The sequence below is a fragment of the Schistocerca cancellata genome, chromosome 9 (genome assembly GCF_023864275.1).
Source record: "Schistocerca cancellata isolate TAMUIC-IGC-003103 chromosome 9, iqSchCanc2.1, whole genome shotgun sequence".
Taxonomy (NCBI): domain Eukaryota; kingdom Metazoa; phylum Arthropoda; class Insecta; order Orthoptera; family Acrididae; genus Schistocerca; species Schistocerca cancellata.
In genome coordinates, this window is record NC_064634.1 from 412,339,230 (window position 1) to 412,354,416 (window position 15,187).

Consider the following 15,187-nt stretch of genomic DNA (forward strand, 5'->3'; position numbering starts at 1 on the left):
TCATGTATCAAAAGACACTTATTTTGTGCACACTAATGCAGATGCCAACACTGCCAGCACACACATTTATTAAACGTATATTTGCAGCAAAATGTATTGCTCATATTGCTTTTTAATTGTATCTTCTTACATCTTGAGTCTCGTTGACAAAATGCTTCACTTTGTGACAATAAAGTCTCAGTAAATTAGCTTACTATGCCTACTTTCATTCACTGCTTTTGTATGGCATCATATTGTGGGGTAATTCATCATTGAGTAGAAAAGTATTCATTGCTCAAAAACATGTAATCAGAATAACTGCTGGAGCCCACCCACGGTCATCCTGCAGACATCTATTTAAGGATCTAGGGATCCTCACAGTAACCTCACAGTATATATATTCACTTACGAAATTTGTTGTTAATAATCCAACCCAGTTCAAAAGTAATAGCAGTGTGCATAGCTATAACACCAGGAGAAAGGATGATCTTCACTATGCAGGGTTAAATCTGACTTTGGTACAGAAAGGGGTAAATTGTGCTGCCACAAAAGTCTTTGGTCACCTACCAAACAGCATCAAAAGCCTGACAGATAGCCAACTGACATTTAAAAATAAATTAAAAGAATTTCTAGATGACAACTCCTTCTACTCACTGGCTGAATTTTTAGATATAAATTAAGGGGGAAAGAAAAAAAAAACTTAAACATTAGTGTCATGCAATATTTTGTGTAATGTAGTATCTTGTACAGACATCTTTTATTAACCTGACACGTTCCACATCACTATGAAGTGTCATATTCATGATCTATGGAACAAGAATTAATCTAATATAATCTACAGAATATCTCATTGTTTTCTTTCTTTCTTTCTTTCTTGCTTTCTTGTCACCCACCTCATCACATTATTGTAGCTACACCTTTTTCTCTTTAAATGTTTTTACAAGGGGAAGTCAAACTAAAACTAGACAGATCAGAAAAGTAAACTGTTTATTATTTCTAAGGTAGTCCCCATAACTGTTAATACATTTATCCCTTGTGAGACAAGACAGTTAGTGCCTTCACGGAAAAAAGGTTTACGGTTCCTACAAAACCAGGACAGTGGCCAGGCATGCACCTTATTGCCGAAAGCAAATTGACGGCCACGAATTACTTTCCTCCCGGACTCCAAATATATGTAAATCACAGGGGCAGATGTTGGGACTTTGTGGAGCATGTGTAAGGGCTTCCTAGCAAACTTTTGCAATGTAGTCGAAACAGCAAGCATACAAAAAAAGTTGTGATGACCTTTTTCTTTGTCTGCAAGGGCCCCACTGCTCATTGACCTTTAGGAACACGGTGCCACAACTAATTCACAGTGTTACATCGACACTTTGCAAACATTGAAGCATGCTATCAGCAGCAAATTCCAAGCAACGTTGATGGAGAGCATCGTTCTGTTGCAGGATAATGATTGCTTGCATGTTGCCAAAGAAGTTTCAACTACACTGCAGATGTTTTGCTTCAAAATCCGTGCATATTCTCCTTACAGTCCTGATCTTTCCCATGTAATTTCAATATTTTTTTGAGCCCTGGAAAAAAAAGAAAATCATGCCCATTGATTTGCTTCGGATGTAGCGGTGCATGCCTGGTTACAATACTTCTGTAGGCAACTGAAATGATTTTTCTTGAAGGTATTGACCAGCTTGTCTCACAACTAAATAAGTGCATTAACAGTTATGGTGATTACTTTTGAAATAATAAATAGTTTACTTACTTCCTTTAAACGCGCAGGTCAAAAGTTTTCAATCTTCTATAGAAACAGGCCAGATCACAGTTGAGTAGCCAATCTGAAACAATACGAACTTCTGCAATGACACTATACTATTCTGTGACAGAATATGCATGTTTTGTTTGGTATAATCAGCATGTGCCAAACGAGAGGACATAGCTCTCAATGACTCCTGCAGAATCGTAACAGGCTGCTTGAAAACTGCTCAAGTCGAATGGCTTTACCACCTTGTGGTAAAAGCACCACCTCCTATTCAGAGAGAAATAGCTGTGAATAAGGGAAGTAAGACAGTGGGGTAGGAAAGTACCCACCCTCTGTAAGAGCACAAACTGCACCCACAGCAATTGAATTCAAGGAGGAGTTTCCGTAGAACGTGGCACTTAGAATAACTGCTAAAAAGCTAGGTTACAACTATGGAGGGCTACAGCCTACCTTCCCTCCGACTGGAAAAGGATTCCTGAAATGTTACCTTCTGGCTGTGATGAGGAATGGATGACATGGAAATCCCTGAATAGACTGAGGTCTGGAGTTGGCAGATAAAAGGTTGATTGTCAAGATGGAATTAACACTGGTCAAAATTGTAGTGAGTGTGACTGGAGAAGACCAGACTGTTCAACATGTCAGCCTCTTGCACAGAAGATGAACTTCATCAAGGAACAGAAAGTGCATTGAAAATGGCTATGTTTTGGGAAAAAGTGATATAGTCATAACTGTGTGTAATTTATATGTTCCTTAGTCAAGAAATAATAATTTAACTGCCCCTTGTAGACCAACAGCTGAAAATATAGTGGTTGAGTGATGCTGCATGTTCTTTGTGGGGTGCATAAAGTCCAGTCTTTTTTCACATGATTTCGTATTTGCAATGTATCTATACTCTACATGCTTTTACAAGAGTGTGTCATCTTAATTATTGTAAACCTTACATCTTACCTCTTTGTACAAGGCTTCACCGGCCTTTTTTTGATTTCTGCCTAATTCTAACTGTTGTATGTGTGTCCCTTTTTTATCTGTCAATATTTTTATTCTTTAGTAAGTGTATTTGATTGGTAGCTTTCTCATGGATCATCACGGTGAAAGTGCCAGCAATTTTGATAATTGTTTCTGTTCAAAGAAAATTATGCCATTACTGCATCAAATATTCCCACATTATATCCATTTTGTTTGCGTATTGTCGGCAACCACTTTGTTTTGTCATTGAATTTAGGTTTTGCGCATGCCACATAAAATTGTATTTTTGTGGGGTCTGGCTTTTCTCTGTACTACACAACACTTGTAATATATGACAACCAGTGCAAATGCACATTAACAACAAAAACAACAAATACACGCTATATTTTTGTAAAGAAAGAAAGTTTTCTTTGTTTCATAATATTTACTGCTGACAACACACTTAAATGCCCTTTTTACTCTTTGCCTTTAGGCTTGAAATCTGACAACAGCAAGACACTACCAGAAATTGGAACATGTGGCAAACACCTGCTGCAACCTGTTATGTATAGTTCAGTACATCACAACATAGAACAGTTCTGTGTAGGAGCTATCCACAATATTGTCAGTGACAAAAATAATTGCAATAATAAAGCAAGTAAATAACTTTGTAATGAGACATGGGAAACAAGCTATTTTTTATAGCAAAATACCTGGTAAACAACTAAACTCTGTCTCTAAAAATGTGCCAATAGAATTCAAACTTGCCTTTTAGTCCGTTGTTCAACAATTTTTGCTGGTGTTGTGATGTACCTTCCGAGAGTATCACTAAACTATTTCTTCAGAACTTAGGTTACTGTTGTTATTCAGTAACACTTACAAAACAGGGAAACATAAAACGATGTTTCATCTTTCATCACAATACTGTTCACCTTCATTTATGTCATTCAAATGAATGTTTCTTATATTGAATCTCTTCTTTTTGCAGGGTTCTTCTGTGGAAGATGATGACACTGAGTGGGAGAAATTCCAGGCTCGATTGCATAAACGAGAAAAAGTTTTGGAGGGTAGAAGTAAGCAGTCTCATAGTGTGCACTGCCCATTTTTCCCAGAGGTCAGTTCATTTGAAATTAAGGCTGCAGGATAATTTTTAATGTGATAAATAAATGTTTAAGATGTAAGTATTCAGAAACAGCATCTGCATAATAATTTTATTTTCTATGAGCAGCACTAATTACACATCATGCATTACGGATTGTTTGACCTAAAAGTGACTGAATGAAAAATAATAAATATAAAGCAAAAACTAATTTTAGTTTATTTGTTCTGTTTGTTTGTCATGTAAACATTTTCACTTAAAAACTAGAATGGCAAAAGAACAAATGCCCTACAACTGTAAAAAGGATTGTAGTGTATTAAAAGGAATGTGATAGGATGTGAGAGGTCTCAGATAATAGTTGTAACACTGTAGCTGTGAATTCATTGCTGCAGGAGGGATGCAGTGACACGTGCGCGTACTATCAAAAGGCTGCACATGCTACAGTGCTGTGTCATTGTCAGAGTGTTCCTAATATCACTGTCCGAGCCTGCCTTGACTCCCAGTCTATTTGAGGTTAACCAAGTTATGCTCAGACCCAATTCTCCATGTGTATTGCTACAGCTCTTTGTGTTCGTAATTGGTTCCTTCTGAATGTTACTTAAATATCATGGAATAAAGTTGTGTCAGTCTGCTGGTCATGTTGTGCTTGTAAGTAATTGCAACAAGGTTGGCAATGAGTGTGACCCTGTTGTCTGCACAAAGTTCTACTCTGGTTGGTCCTCCTTTTATTCGCACAATGACTGGTGGTGTTACAGAGGACATTTTACATTGATTGGCTGAACAGCAATAAACATTTGTTGCAGTATTGCTTCACCAATCACAGGCACTGGACAATCAAGCTCAATCACTTCAACCATTTGCTTCTGTTTTGTCTAGTTGGCATGCTCCTCAGTCTGCGTCACCTACTGTTTTGCCCTCCACAGCCCATGTGGTTTATCTACCTCCCTTTTCTTCGTACAGTGAGTCCATTGAGGAATGAGATGCATACAAGAAAAGTCTGTGACAACAATTTCAAGCTTTTGGGATTACTGATGCTATTTTGTGTTGTATCTTGTTTTTTTCATCGATATTGCCAAGAATATGTGAAGTCCTATGTCAACTCATCCCTTTGCAGGATCCATACTCTTTAACATTTGACCAAATTTGTGAACTTCTTTCAAAATACTACAGTAAGTGCATGCATGTTATTTCATCCTGAGTTGGGTTTTACTGCTGTGGGAGGCAACCACATCAATCCAATCGAGCATGGGTGGCCGAACTCCATGGGTTAAGTAGTTGTTGTCATTTTGCGTCCGATGTGCCTAAAGTGCCATATGCTGATCAGATGATGAGAGATGCTGTCATTTGTTACCAAATTGAGTTATGGTGTGAGGTATCAGCAATCCAACTCTCTCCTCCACACCAATATTCAGATAGTTAGCAGGCGGAAGGTATAGCCGCGGCAGTCCACACACATTCACAGCATCACGGTGCCCACCCTCGCTCCCAGCAGCAGCCGCATGAACAAAGTAAACAGGCTAGCAGACAACAGTGTTTGCATTTCATGCTTCCATTCTGTGCTTATTGTTCCATTAACTATGAGTACACAGCCTGCCCAAAATGCTGATCCGCCTGTCGTAATTGCAACAAAAAAGGTCACATTGATTCTATTTATTTGTAATACAAAAATTCTGCGCATATGGATGTAAACATTGTATCGGTTAGTGACGTTGCACCAAACAAGCTTTTCATTGAAGTTATGGTTTTTTTTTGTAAAGTTCTGGACATGCAGGTAGTTACAGGAGCTGCAGTAAACTTGTTAAACTCACAAAATTACATTGTCTTGGGCTCCCCTCCACTTCTCCCTGTGTCATGAAAGTTAGTAGGTTACAATAAACCGAGTATTCCTATTCTCGGCCAATTCTCTGCACCAATGACCTACAAGTCAGTAGTCTGGTCACTTCATGTGCACATTACCACCAAACCTTTTGTTCATCCTCATCTTTTTTGGGCCCATCTGGTTCCAGTGGCACTTTGGGAACAAGTCAAAGGTGAATTAGATTGCCTCATGGAACCCGGCATTGTTCGACTTATTGCATCGAGTGAATGGCCTGTCCCTTTAGTTTAGTAAAGAAACCATTGGACCAGTTACACCTGTGCAGTCATTTTGAAGTTACTGTGAATGCACACTCGATAGTGGATACATACCCAATACCGCACCTGGACAAACTCTTTGCAAAGTTATCAAGTGGTCAATGTTTCTCAAAAATTGACTTGTTCTGATGCCTATTTTCCCCTTACATACAGAGTCACGTCATATGTTAGATGTCAGTACTGCTTTTGGGCTGTACCAGTACTTGCAGTTGGATTTTGGAGCTATTTTTCAATCTCTCTCTCTCTCTCTCTCTCTCTCTCTCTCTCTCTCTCTCTCCTGTCATTTATCTTGGGTCTCGTGAGGGTCTCAAACCCCTGCATCAGTATGGTTCTGCTATTGTGTCTTTTCCAAGCCCTACGTCAGTCGAAGAACTTCAGGTTTTTTTGGCAAAGTCGCGTACTACCATAAATTTTTGCCTGGGGCAGCGACAGTCATGCAGCCATTACATGTGTTGCTGTGTGAAGGGACCCACTTTCAATGGTCACCAACTTGTAAAACCACATTTTACGCCCATAAGATCACGTTACACTTTGCACCCTGCTTAGTGACGTACCACGTAGGCCTCAACTTGATCCTTGCGATGGACACTTCACAGTACTGGTTGGGAGTGGTACTGGCTCATAGATGTCCTGATGACACCGAGCGGCCTATTGCTTATGCCTCGAAAACGCTGACTCCTGCTCAAACTAAGTACTCTCAGGTGGAAAAAGAAGCTTTCGGCATTGTATATGCTGTGAAGAAACTCTATGTTTTTCCCTACAGTACCAAAAACACTTGGTCACCGATCACAAACCGTTGGTTTCCTCATTCAGTTCTTCTGCATTGTTGCCAGATAAAGCAACACATCACATTCAACATTGGGGTCTTTTCCTTTTGTATTACAACTACGAGATTCATTTTTGCCCTATGAATCATATGAATCAACACACAAATGCCGATGCTTTGTTCTAGCTGCCGGCAGGTCCAGATCCAGGATTTGGTGAGGAGGAATTGCTTTGTTTCCACATTGATGTTGCCACACAGACGGTTGGTGGTTTTCCTGTAACTAACACACGGATAACAAAGTCTGTAGCTTTGGATCATGTTTTGCGGAAGATCACAACATTCGTACAACACAGTTGGCCGAATTCGCCACCTTCTCATGCATCAGACCGCTCTGTAATTATTACATCTTTCAACATATATTCCCTTTTGTGGATGACCATGGATCACTTGTCTCATCAGGCTGTGATCCCCCCAGTGCTTCGTTCAGAGGTTTTTCATTTATTGCATGCATATGACTGGGGTATATCACAGAAAAGTGTTGGCTCATCGACATGTGTTTTGGCCCAGCTTGGATGGTGACATTACCCACCTGGTTACTTGCTGTTCACAGTGTGCAATGCACCATACAGCTCCGCAGATATCATCATCTCCTTTTCCAACACCGTCGCGTGCATGGGATTGTAAACATGTGGCTTTCATTGACCCCTTTCTCAACCCTTACTTACTGTTGGTCATTGACACAGCCTCATTTTTTGTGTGCTGTCTGTTATGTTTCAACATCCACAGCTGCCATCATCACAGCCTTACCCAAAATTTTTTTCACTTGAAGGCTTGCCCATGATGTTAGTGTCCGATAATGGTCCAAATTTTCACCGCAAGAGTTTGTGGCATTTTGCGGTTCCCATGGTATCCATCACATCCTCGCTCCGCTGTTGTACCCACCATCTAATGGTGAGACGGAGTGCATAGGGCAGGTGTTCAGAACTCAGTTGAAAAAGTAGGTTGCCAACTCTTGGGGTCGGTTTCTCTCCCTGTACCATTTTATGCCATTCGGCAAGAAGAGTGCAGCAGAGCTACTTCATGGGCACCAGCCAAGGACGCTGCAACACCTCCTGTGCCCTCCACCTGGACATCAACTCGTGCAGCTGCTGCACCTCTTCTGCTCAAGTGTAGCTGTCTGGGCACGTGGTTTGAAACATCGCCCTAATTGGATTTCAGCTTCATCACCAGATGCTGGGGATGGCATCTCTGTGACATCTGCACGGAGTACATCCCCAAGGCACCATGATCAGCTTCACTTTCATGTGGGTAGCCAGGTGCCCCCTGATGTCACACTGCAGTAACCACCAGAAGGCATGCGAGAATTCGGCTGCGACCTCTGCCATCGCAACAACAAGCCGGGCAGCACGGGCCGTGCCCACTGAGTTCACATCGGGCATACCTATCAGACGGTTCCCGGTCTACACTATATGAAGTGCAATGGAAACGTGAATCCTGTTACTACACAATTGGCGACGAGTACGGTCGTTCTTTCGCGTGTTGCGTCATTGTTCCGGTTTCGCAGCTTATCCACGGCATGGAGGATTTAGTGCGGGTTTTGGTTGAGCAGCAGACGGAGCTAATGGCCACCATGAAACAAGTGCTTCCTGCGTTGCTCTCCACGCCGTCTGCTCCAGCGCCGTTCCCTGCTCCCTTTCCCCCATATGACGAGACGGCAGAGGATTGGGACGCATATGAACATCGCCTTCGGCAGCATTTCTAGGCATTTCATGTTCCCGATGCAGAGGTATGTCGTGCTCTTTTCTTGTCTTGGATATCTCCCTCGCTGTATCAAGTTTTGCGGCAGCTGGCGACATTGCAGGAACCCTCGTCCTTGTCTTTTGACGCATTTTGTTCATTGCTGTCTTCATATTATCGCCGTCACATGCATGTTGTGGTGGCTAGGGTCAAGTTCTATCAATGCAAGAAACAGCCCCATCAGTCTTACCAGGCATGGGCCCCTATCCTGCACGGTCTTAGTTGCAAGTGTCATTTTGTCACGGAGCAGTCGCGAGAGTCGTATGCCCACGTTATGGTGCGCAATGTCATTGTTCATTCGGCCCCAGATAGGGAGGTCCAGCAACGGGCCCTGCAGTTGGAAGACCCTTCCCTTGAGGAAGTCCTGTCCATTGCTCAATCGTATGAAGTCTCTCACGCCGCAGGTCAACAGTTGGAAGCATGGTGCGACGTCGCGGCAGTTCAGGGCGGCGCGGTCGCGTTCACTGCATCCGGGGTGGACGACGTGCGAGCGGTACAATCCGGCCGTTACGGCCGCTCCCGCACAGCGCGTAAACAGTGTTCCGGGCGCCGGCCCCTGTTACCGTCGTGCTATATACATCATGATCAGTCAGAGTGCCCTCAGCGTTGGGTCGTTGGTCGCAAATGTAATAAAAAAGGACACATTGCTACAGTCTGCCGCTCAGCCTCAAAAGAATCAAAGGAAGCAGGTACAGAGGACATGGACGTTGTCATTCAGGCAGTTTCATCGGGCCAGGTTCCCGAAGCATCGGCACACAAACTCTTTATCGAGGTGTCGGTTCGGTCGCGCCGATTACAACTGTAAGTAGATACGGGCGCGGCACTTTCCTTGTTGAATGCACAAACTTACTCCGACCTTGGGTTGCCCCCGTTGGTGCCAGTTTACCGGCGTCTATGCGGTTATGGTAAACAGTTCATTCCCCTACTGGCTCAATTCACTACCGACGTTACTTACAAATCAGTCACTCGGCCTCTGACTTTTATTGTTGTCAGTGATGTGAGCTCCGCTAACCTTTTTGGATTGGATGCCTTTCAAGCTTTCGGTTTTTCTATCACAGACACCATACAGTTGGTCTCCGAAGCCGTTCCCTATCAATCATTGGAATTTTTGATCTCTGACTTTAAGGATATCTTTGAGGAGGACCTGGGGCGTGTTTCAGACTTTAAGGCTCACTTAACGTTGAAGGCGTCAGCTCACCCGCGTTTTCTACGTGCAAGGCAGATCCCCTTGGCTCTCCGCCCTCAGGTAAAAGCAGAGCTAGACCGGCTGACAGCCCTCGGGGTCGTTCTTCCCATTTCTTCTAGTGAGTGGGCTTCGCCCCTTGTTGTTGTGAGGAAACTCTCGGGAAAATTACGTCTTTGTGGCGATTTCAAGGCCACCATTAATTCCCAATTGGTGGTGGTCACCTATCCCTTGCCTCGTTCTAATGAATTGTTCTCCGCCGTGGCGGGAGGTCACTATTTTTCGAAAATCGATCTTTTAGACGCTTATCATCAGATACCACTTGATGAGGACTCCAAACGGCTGGCGGTCGTCAACACCCCGTTTGGCCTTTACCAATACCAGCGGTTGGCCTTCAGAATATCCAGTGCCCCGGTGGTATTTCAGTGTTATCTTGAGCATATCACGTCGACAATCCCTCATTGTATTAATTGCCTGGACGACGTAACTGTAACGGGCCGCAGCACGAAGGAACACTTGCACAACCTTCGAACCCTCTTTCTCAAATTCAGGTCCGTGGGCCTGCGTTACAATCTGCGTAAGTCGAACTTCTTCCAACCGTCCATTGAGTATGTGGGCTACACCATCTCTCAGCACGGTATCCAGCCACTAGGGAGCTTGGTCCGAGGTATCGTCGACCTTCCGCGGCCTGCTTCACTGAAAGAGTTACAAGCATTTTTAGACAAGATTGCCTATTACCACAGGTTCATTCCCAGGGCTTCCACCATAGCCGGCCCCCTGTACTGCCTTCTGTGCAAGGGTGTTCCTTTTGATTGGTTGCCTGCATGCGAGAGAGCGTTCACCTCATTGAAGGGCCTCCTCACATCAGCGCCTTGTTTGGCTACTTTTGACCCCAATAAGCCGTTGGTCTTGGCTACAGATGCTTTGCAGTATGGGGTGGGCAGGGTGTATACGACCCGGGAAATCCGGGAAAAACCCGGGAATTTTTTCATCCGGGAGAAAACCGGGAAAAACCCGGGAATTTTTCGGAATTCCAGGAATTTTTCATTGTTTTAGCTTTCTGTTAAATTTTTGTAATTTTGACTGCAGAATTGATTCTCTAGCAAAGAATGTTATTGTATCCTGGCTACTGGAGAACTGCAGCAATAAAATATAAATGACAGGGAAAAAAATAAAACTTTAGTGGCAAAGGAAATGTGCAATTTAGGACAATAAACACCGAGCACGCACAAGCGTTTGCAGATAGCAAAAATATGTCAAAGGTCGTAGGGCGCAGACTGTAATTCTTTGTAACAATAACTACTTGCTATGTGCATGACGTAACAACTGTTCACATTAGGTTCGTTTGACCAGTTGCCAGCGGTCTGTTGCGCATGCGCATTTGACTCGCGTATAAGCAGTACCTTCTTCCGCTTCCCGCTACTTGAAGTTTGGCTGTTAGCTGTATCGGTAGTAGCAGCAAGCAGCCAGATGCAAATGAGAAAAATTTTTCTCACGCGCCCTAGCTGCCAGATTCGCACGTGCACAGAGTTGTCAGAGTTGTAGTGGGGAGGGGGTTAGTCCTACGTGACCCGTGTTTACGTTAAGTGATTTCGATGCTTCTCTTCGTGTACAGCTCCCACATCAAATGAAAACAAAACGGATTTCTGTGGCTGGGAGCTATCAAGTGAATTGAAATACATTCACACAATTACGGAGGGCAAAAATATATTATTAATTTCAGTTTCTGATTTTATTTTCTTTCCAAGTTAGCAGCAGTCAAGCATTAATCGCCTTGCAGAAGAATAAAGTTATTTTTGCAAGTTTGCTAAAGAAATTCCGCTGAGGCAATCATTTTATTTGAAACGAAGTGTTTCATTCTACAGTATTGGCTAGTTCCAACTGTTCGCTGAATTTCAAGTGCACGTTATCATCTTCTGCCATGTATGGCATTACGCCATAATAAAGAACTAAACTTGAGATCGTAGAGTACTGGTACTCCTAGAAAATTTACATCCCAAAAACCACACTGAAAAGCTTGATATCAGATGGGACCTACTTCATTGTGAATCTGGAAAAAGCCAATTTGCACTTAAAGCCGAATTATGCATTTTAGTATGGTTTACGAAATTTCGATGCTCGTTGGAGTATCCTCTGATGCCCTGTTTCTTTTATGGTGCAATGTAAGCTCTCTTAGTGCTTTATACACACGAACATGCGGGCTTCCTACACCACTGCAGTTGCACATGCACAATAATGCGTTTTCTGGAGGTCTCTGGCAACTGGTAAATCGAACCTATTTCTAACAGTATTGCGAACGGTGGTTAGGAAAGCGTTACTTTCAAAGGAAATTTCTTTTCACACACGATGAATTATGTTACGTGTGAGAAAGTGGGATGGATATCTAAATCACTGAGCGTTCGAAACTGAACAGTTTGAGGACCAGCCACTTACAAGAATTTCGAGCCGAGGCATTTATGTCATAATTTTAAATTTACTGGCACATTTGTGTGATGTATCTTAAAGTATAACACACGCAAAAAAAGATCAATATTACATGTGAAAGTTTAACTTCTATTGTAGCGTGTTAATCTTAGAGACCAATATTATATGTGAAAGCTTAGCTTTTCTTGTAGATATACGGTACTGTGTACATTAATATAAGCCGTTAACTTTTCCTCTTGTGTGTTCGCGCTATGAATAGCTGCTGTCATTGGCTGGTGAGATCTCGTGGCTTGAGATATGACTCGCTTACAAAAGGACATTGCAACATTCCAGAAACTAACGCGCTGTGTTTGGTGCAATTCGAATTTATACTTTCGTAATACGAAAATATGCAGCGTATATGTTGCTGCAAATCAAAGGTCTTTCCAAAACTTTTCTCTCTCTCTCTCTCTCTCTCTCTCTCTCTCTTTTTTTTTTTTTTCCCCTCCAAAACTTCTCTGCTCCGTCCCCCCCCCCCCTCCCTCCCTCCCCCGCTAAGTTCTACGCGAAGGATTGGTAAGTTTTACAGTTCCGAGGGAAAATCTACGGTAAACCTACTGTCACTTAGCACAGAAAAAGTGTATTTTCGATATTTTTTAAACGGGATATCCGGGATTTTTTTTTCCTTGTCCCCGTATACACCCTGGTGGGGGTGGTCCTGGCCCATCGCAACGTGGATGGCTCCAAGCAGCTACTGGCGTTTGCATCTAACACTCTTAGTCCCGCGCAGGCCCATTACTCTCAGGTGGAAAAAGAGGCTTTGGCCATTGTCTATGCTGTTACCAAGTTTCACCCTTTCTTGTATGCCACGAAGTTTCAGTTAATCACTGACCATAAGCCATTAATATCGTTATTTGGCCCCGCCTCTCATATTCCGGATAGGGCGGCCCACAGACTGCAGCACTGGGCGTTGTTCCTCTCTAAGTACCATTATAACATTCATTTTCACCCTACCGGACAGCATGCCAACGCCGATGCTCTTACCCGTCTTCCTGTGGGCCCGGATCCTAAGTTCGATCGGGAGGAGATTGTGTGTTTTCATTTGGATGTGGCGTCCCGCCAAGCGGTTGATGGCTTCCAGATCACTAGTCCTAGAGTCGCCAGAGAAACGGCAGCTGACCCAGTTCTCCGGCAAGTAGTTCACCTCGTTCAGCAGGGGTGGTCATCCTGACCCCAGGCCGGGCCTCAGACCCTCTTCGTAATTATTTTTTTCTACGAGACTGCCTCTCAGTCTTGGAAGGAGTTGTCCTTCTGGCTACCGATGATACAGCTCCTCGCGTGGTTGTTCCTGCAAGTTTGCGAAGGGAGGTCCTCATGTTATTACATGAGGGGCACTGGGGTGTTTCCCATACTAAACCGTTGGCTTGCAGACATGTGTGCTGGCCCGGTATTGACAGAGAAATTGAGCACTTGTAGCCGCCTGTTCCCAGTGTGCAAGCCAACAGGCGTCTCCCAGGTCAGCGTTCTCTTCATGGCCGCCTGCAACCCAGGCTTGGGAACATGTTCACATTGATTTTGCGGGCCCCTTTCTCAATGGTTTTTTTTATGCTTATTCCCGATTCCCATATGTGGTTTGCTGCTCCTCAACCACTTCAGAAGTTGCAATCCAGGCACTAGCAAAAATCTTTTCTGTGGAAGGTCTGCCAGTCACCCATCGGACAATGGACCTCAGTTTACTTCACAGACCTTCCAGGATTTTTGTAGGCGCTTCGGTATTCAGCACGTTTGCTCTCCCGCCTTTCATCCACAATCGAATGGGGAAGCCGAGCGCATGGTGCACACATTTAAGACGCAGATGAAAAAGTATGTACACGAATTTCCTGCGGAGGAGGCATTGACGTTTTTCCTGACGGCATACTGGACCACACCGATGGGAGAACGCAGCCCCGCAGAGCTCCTCCACGGGCGCCAACCTAGGACTCTGCTGCACCTCCTCCGGCCTGGTCCCCGCCAGTCTTCGGAAAACGGGGTACCTGGCTTTCCGCGGGGGATGTTGGTCTGGGCACGTGGGTTTGGTCTCAATCCACGTTGGATACCAGCGGTGGTCCTGCGCCGCAATGGACGCTGGCTCTGTACCGTGCAGGCGGGGGACCGGGAGGTATGTTGTCACCAAAATCAGCTACGTCCACGTTTGGACGCCCAGCCTCCAACCCCTCGGGTGCCGGCTTCTCCATTGCCGACACCCGTGTTGTTTTCTCAGGGGACGCAACCGCCCCTCCCACTTGTGACTCCGCCCCGCTGCAATGGTTCTCAGCCTTGGCGGCGTCCGGTAGCTCCAGCACCGGCATCACCATCATTCGAGATGCCCCAGCGAGAGCTGGCCCCCCCTCGCAGGCCCGGTTTCTCAGGAGGCTGGTTCACCTGTGGTCGTCCCTTCCCCATCGTCCCCGCCACTGGGTCTTGCCCCTCCCGAGGTGGACCAGGATCCGGAGTTCGATGGCTTGTCGCCTGTTCTGTCCCGGGCTCCGGTGGTGGGACGACGGGGGCATCTTCGTGTGGGTCACTTCCAGCCGTATTCGAAAGTTCCAACTCGAGGGTTGGCAGATCCCCTCGACTCCAGCCTTCCAATGGACATGGTGGTCATCGTTACTGCACAACGCTCCATCTTCCGACAGTGGATCACAGTGGCTTCACCCCCCAAAGTAGGAGGAGTGCAGTAGCCACCAGAAAGATCATGGGAGGCGCACATCGGCATGGCGCGTCACGGACAGTAGTTGCCGCAAATAAAGTCCCGGCCACCAGAGGGCACGCGAGAATTCGGCTGCGACCTCTGCCGGCGGAACAACAACCCGGGCAGCACGGGCCGTGCCCAGTGAGTTCACATCGGGCATACCTATCAGACGGTTCCCAGTCTACACTATATGAAGTGCGACGGAAACGTGAATCGTGTTACTACACACACCATCGCCTCTGAAGCCATCCTCATTGGGCATCGTATCACCTGCTGCTTCCAGTTCACAATTGCACATGCAAGGGCATCAGTTGTCTGTGGCCGCACCAGCAGTTCCTCTATTGCCTCCAACACTATCATCAGTGATTCTATCACTATTTTCTGTGCAACCACTGATGCCA

At 44.9% G+C, this 15,187-nt stretch overlaps 1 protein-coding gene across 1 annotated transcript in view; it reads left to right on the top strand.

The window, feature by feature from the left end:
* Nucleotides 1-15,187, top strand: part of LOC126101458 (translocation protein SEC63 homolog) — a 173,193-nt gene that overhangs the window by 136,070 nt on the left and 21,936 nt on the right. Inside the window, exons 14-15 of the mRNA XM_049912111.1 lie at nucleotides 3,187-3,298; nucleotides 3,663-3,788. Of these exons, the coding sequence (XP_049768068.1) occupies nucleotides 3,187-3,298; nucleotides 3,663-3,788 (238 nt within the window). The remainder of the gene's footprint in view (nucleotides 1-3,186; nucleotides 3,299-3,662; nucleotides 3,789-15,187) is intronic.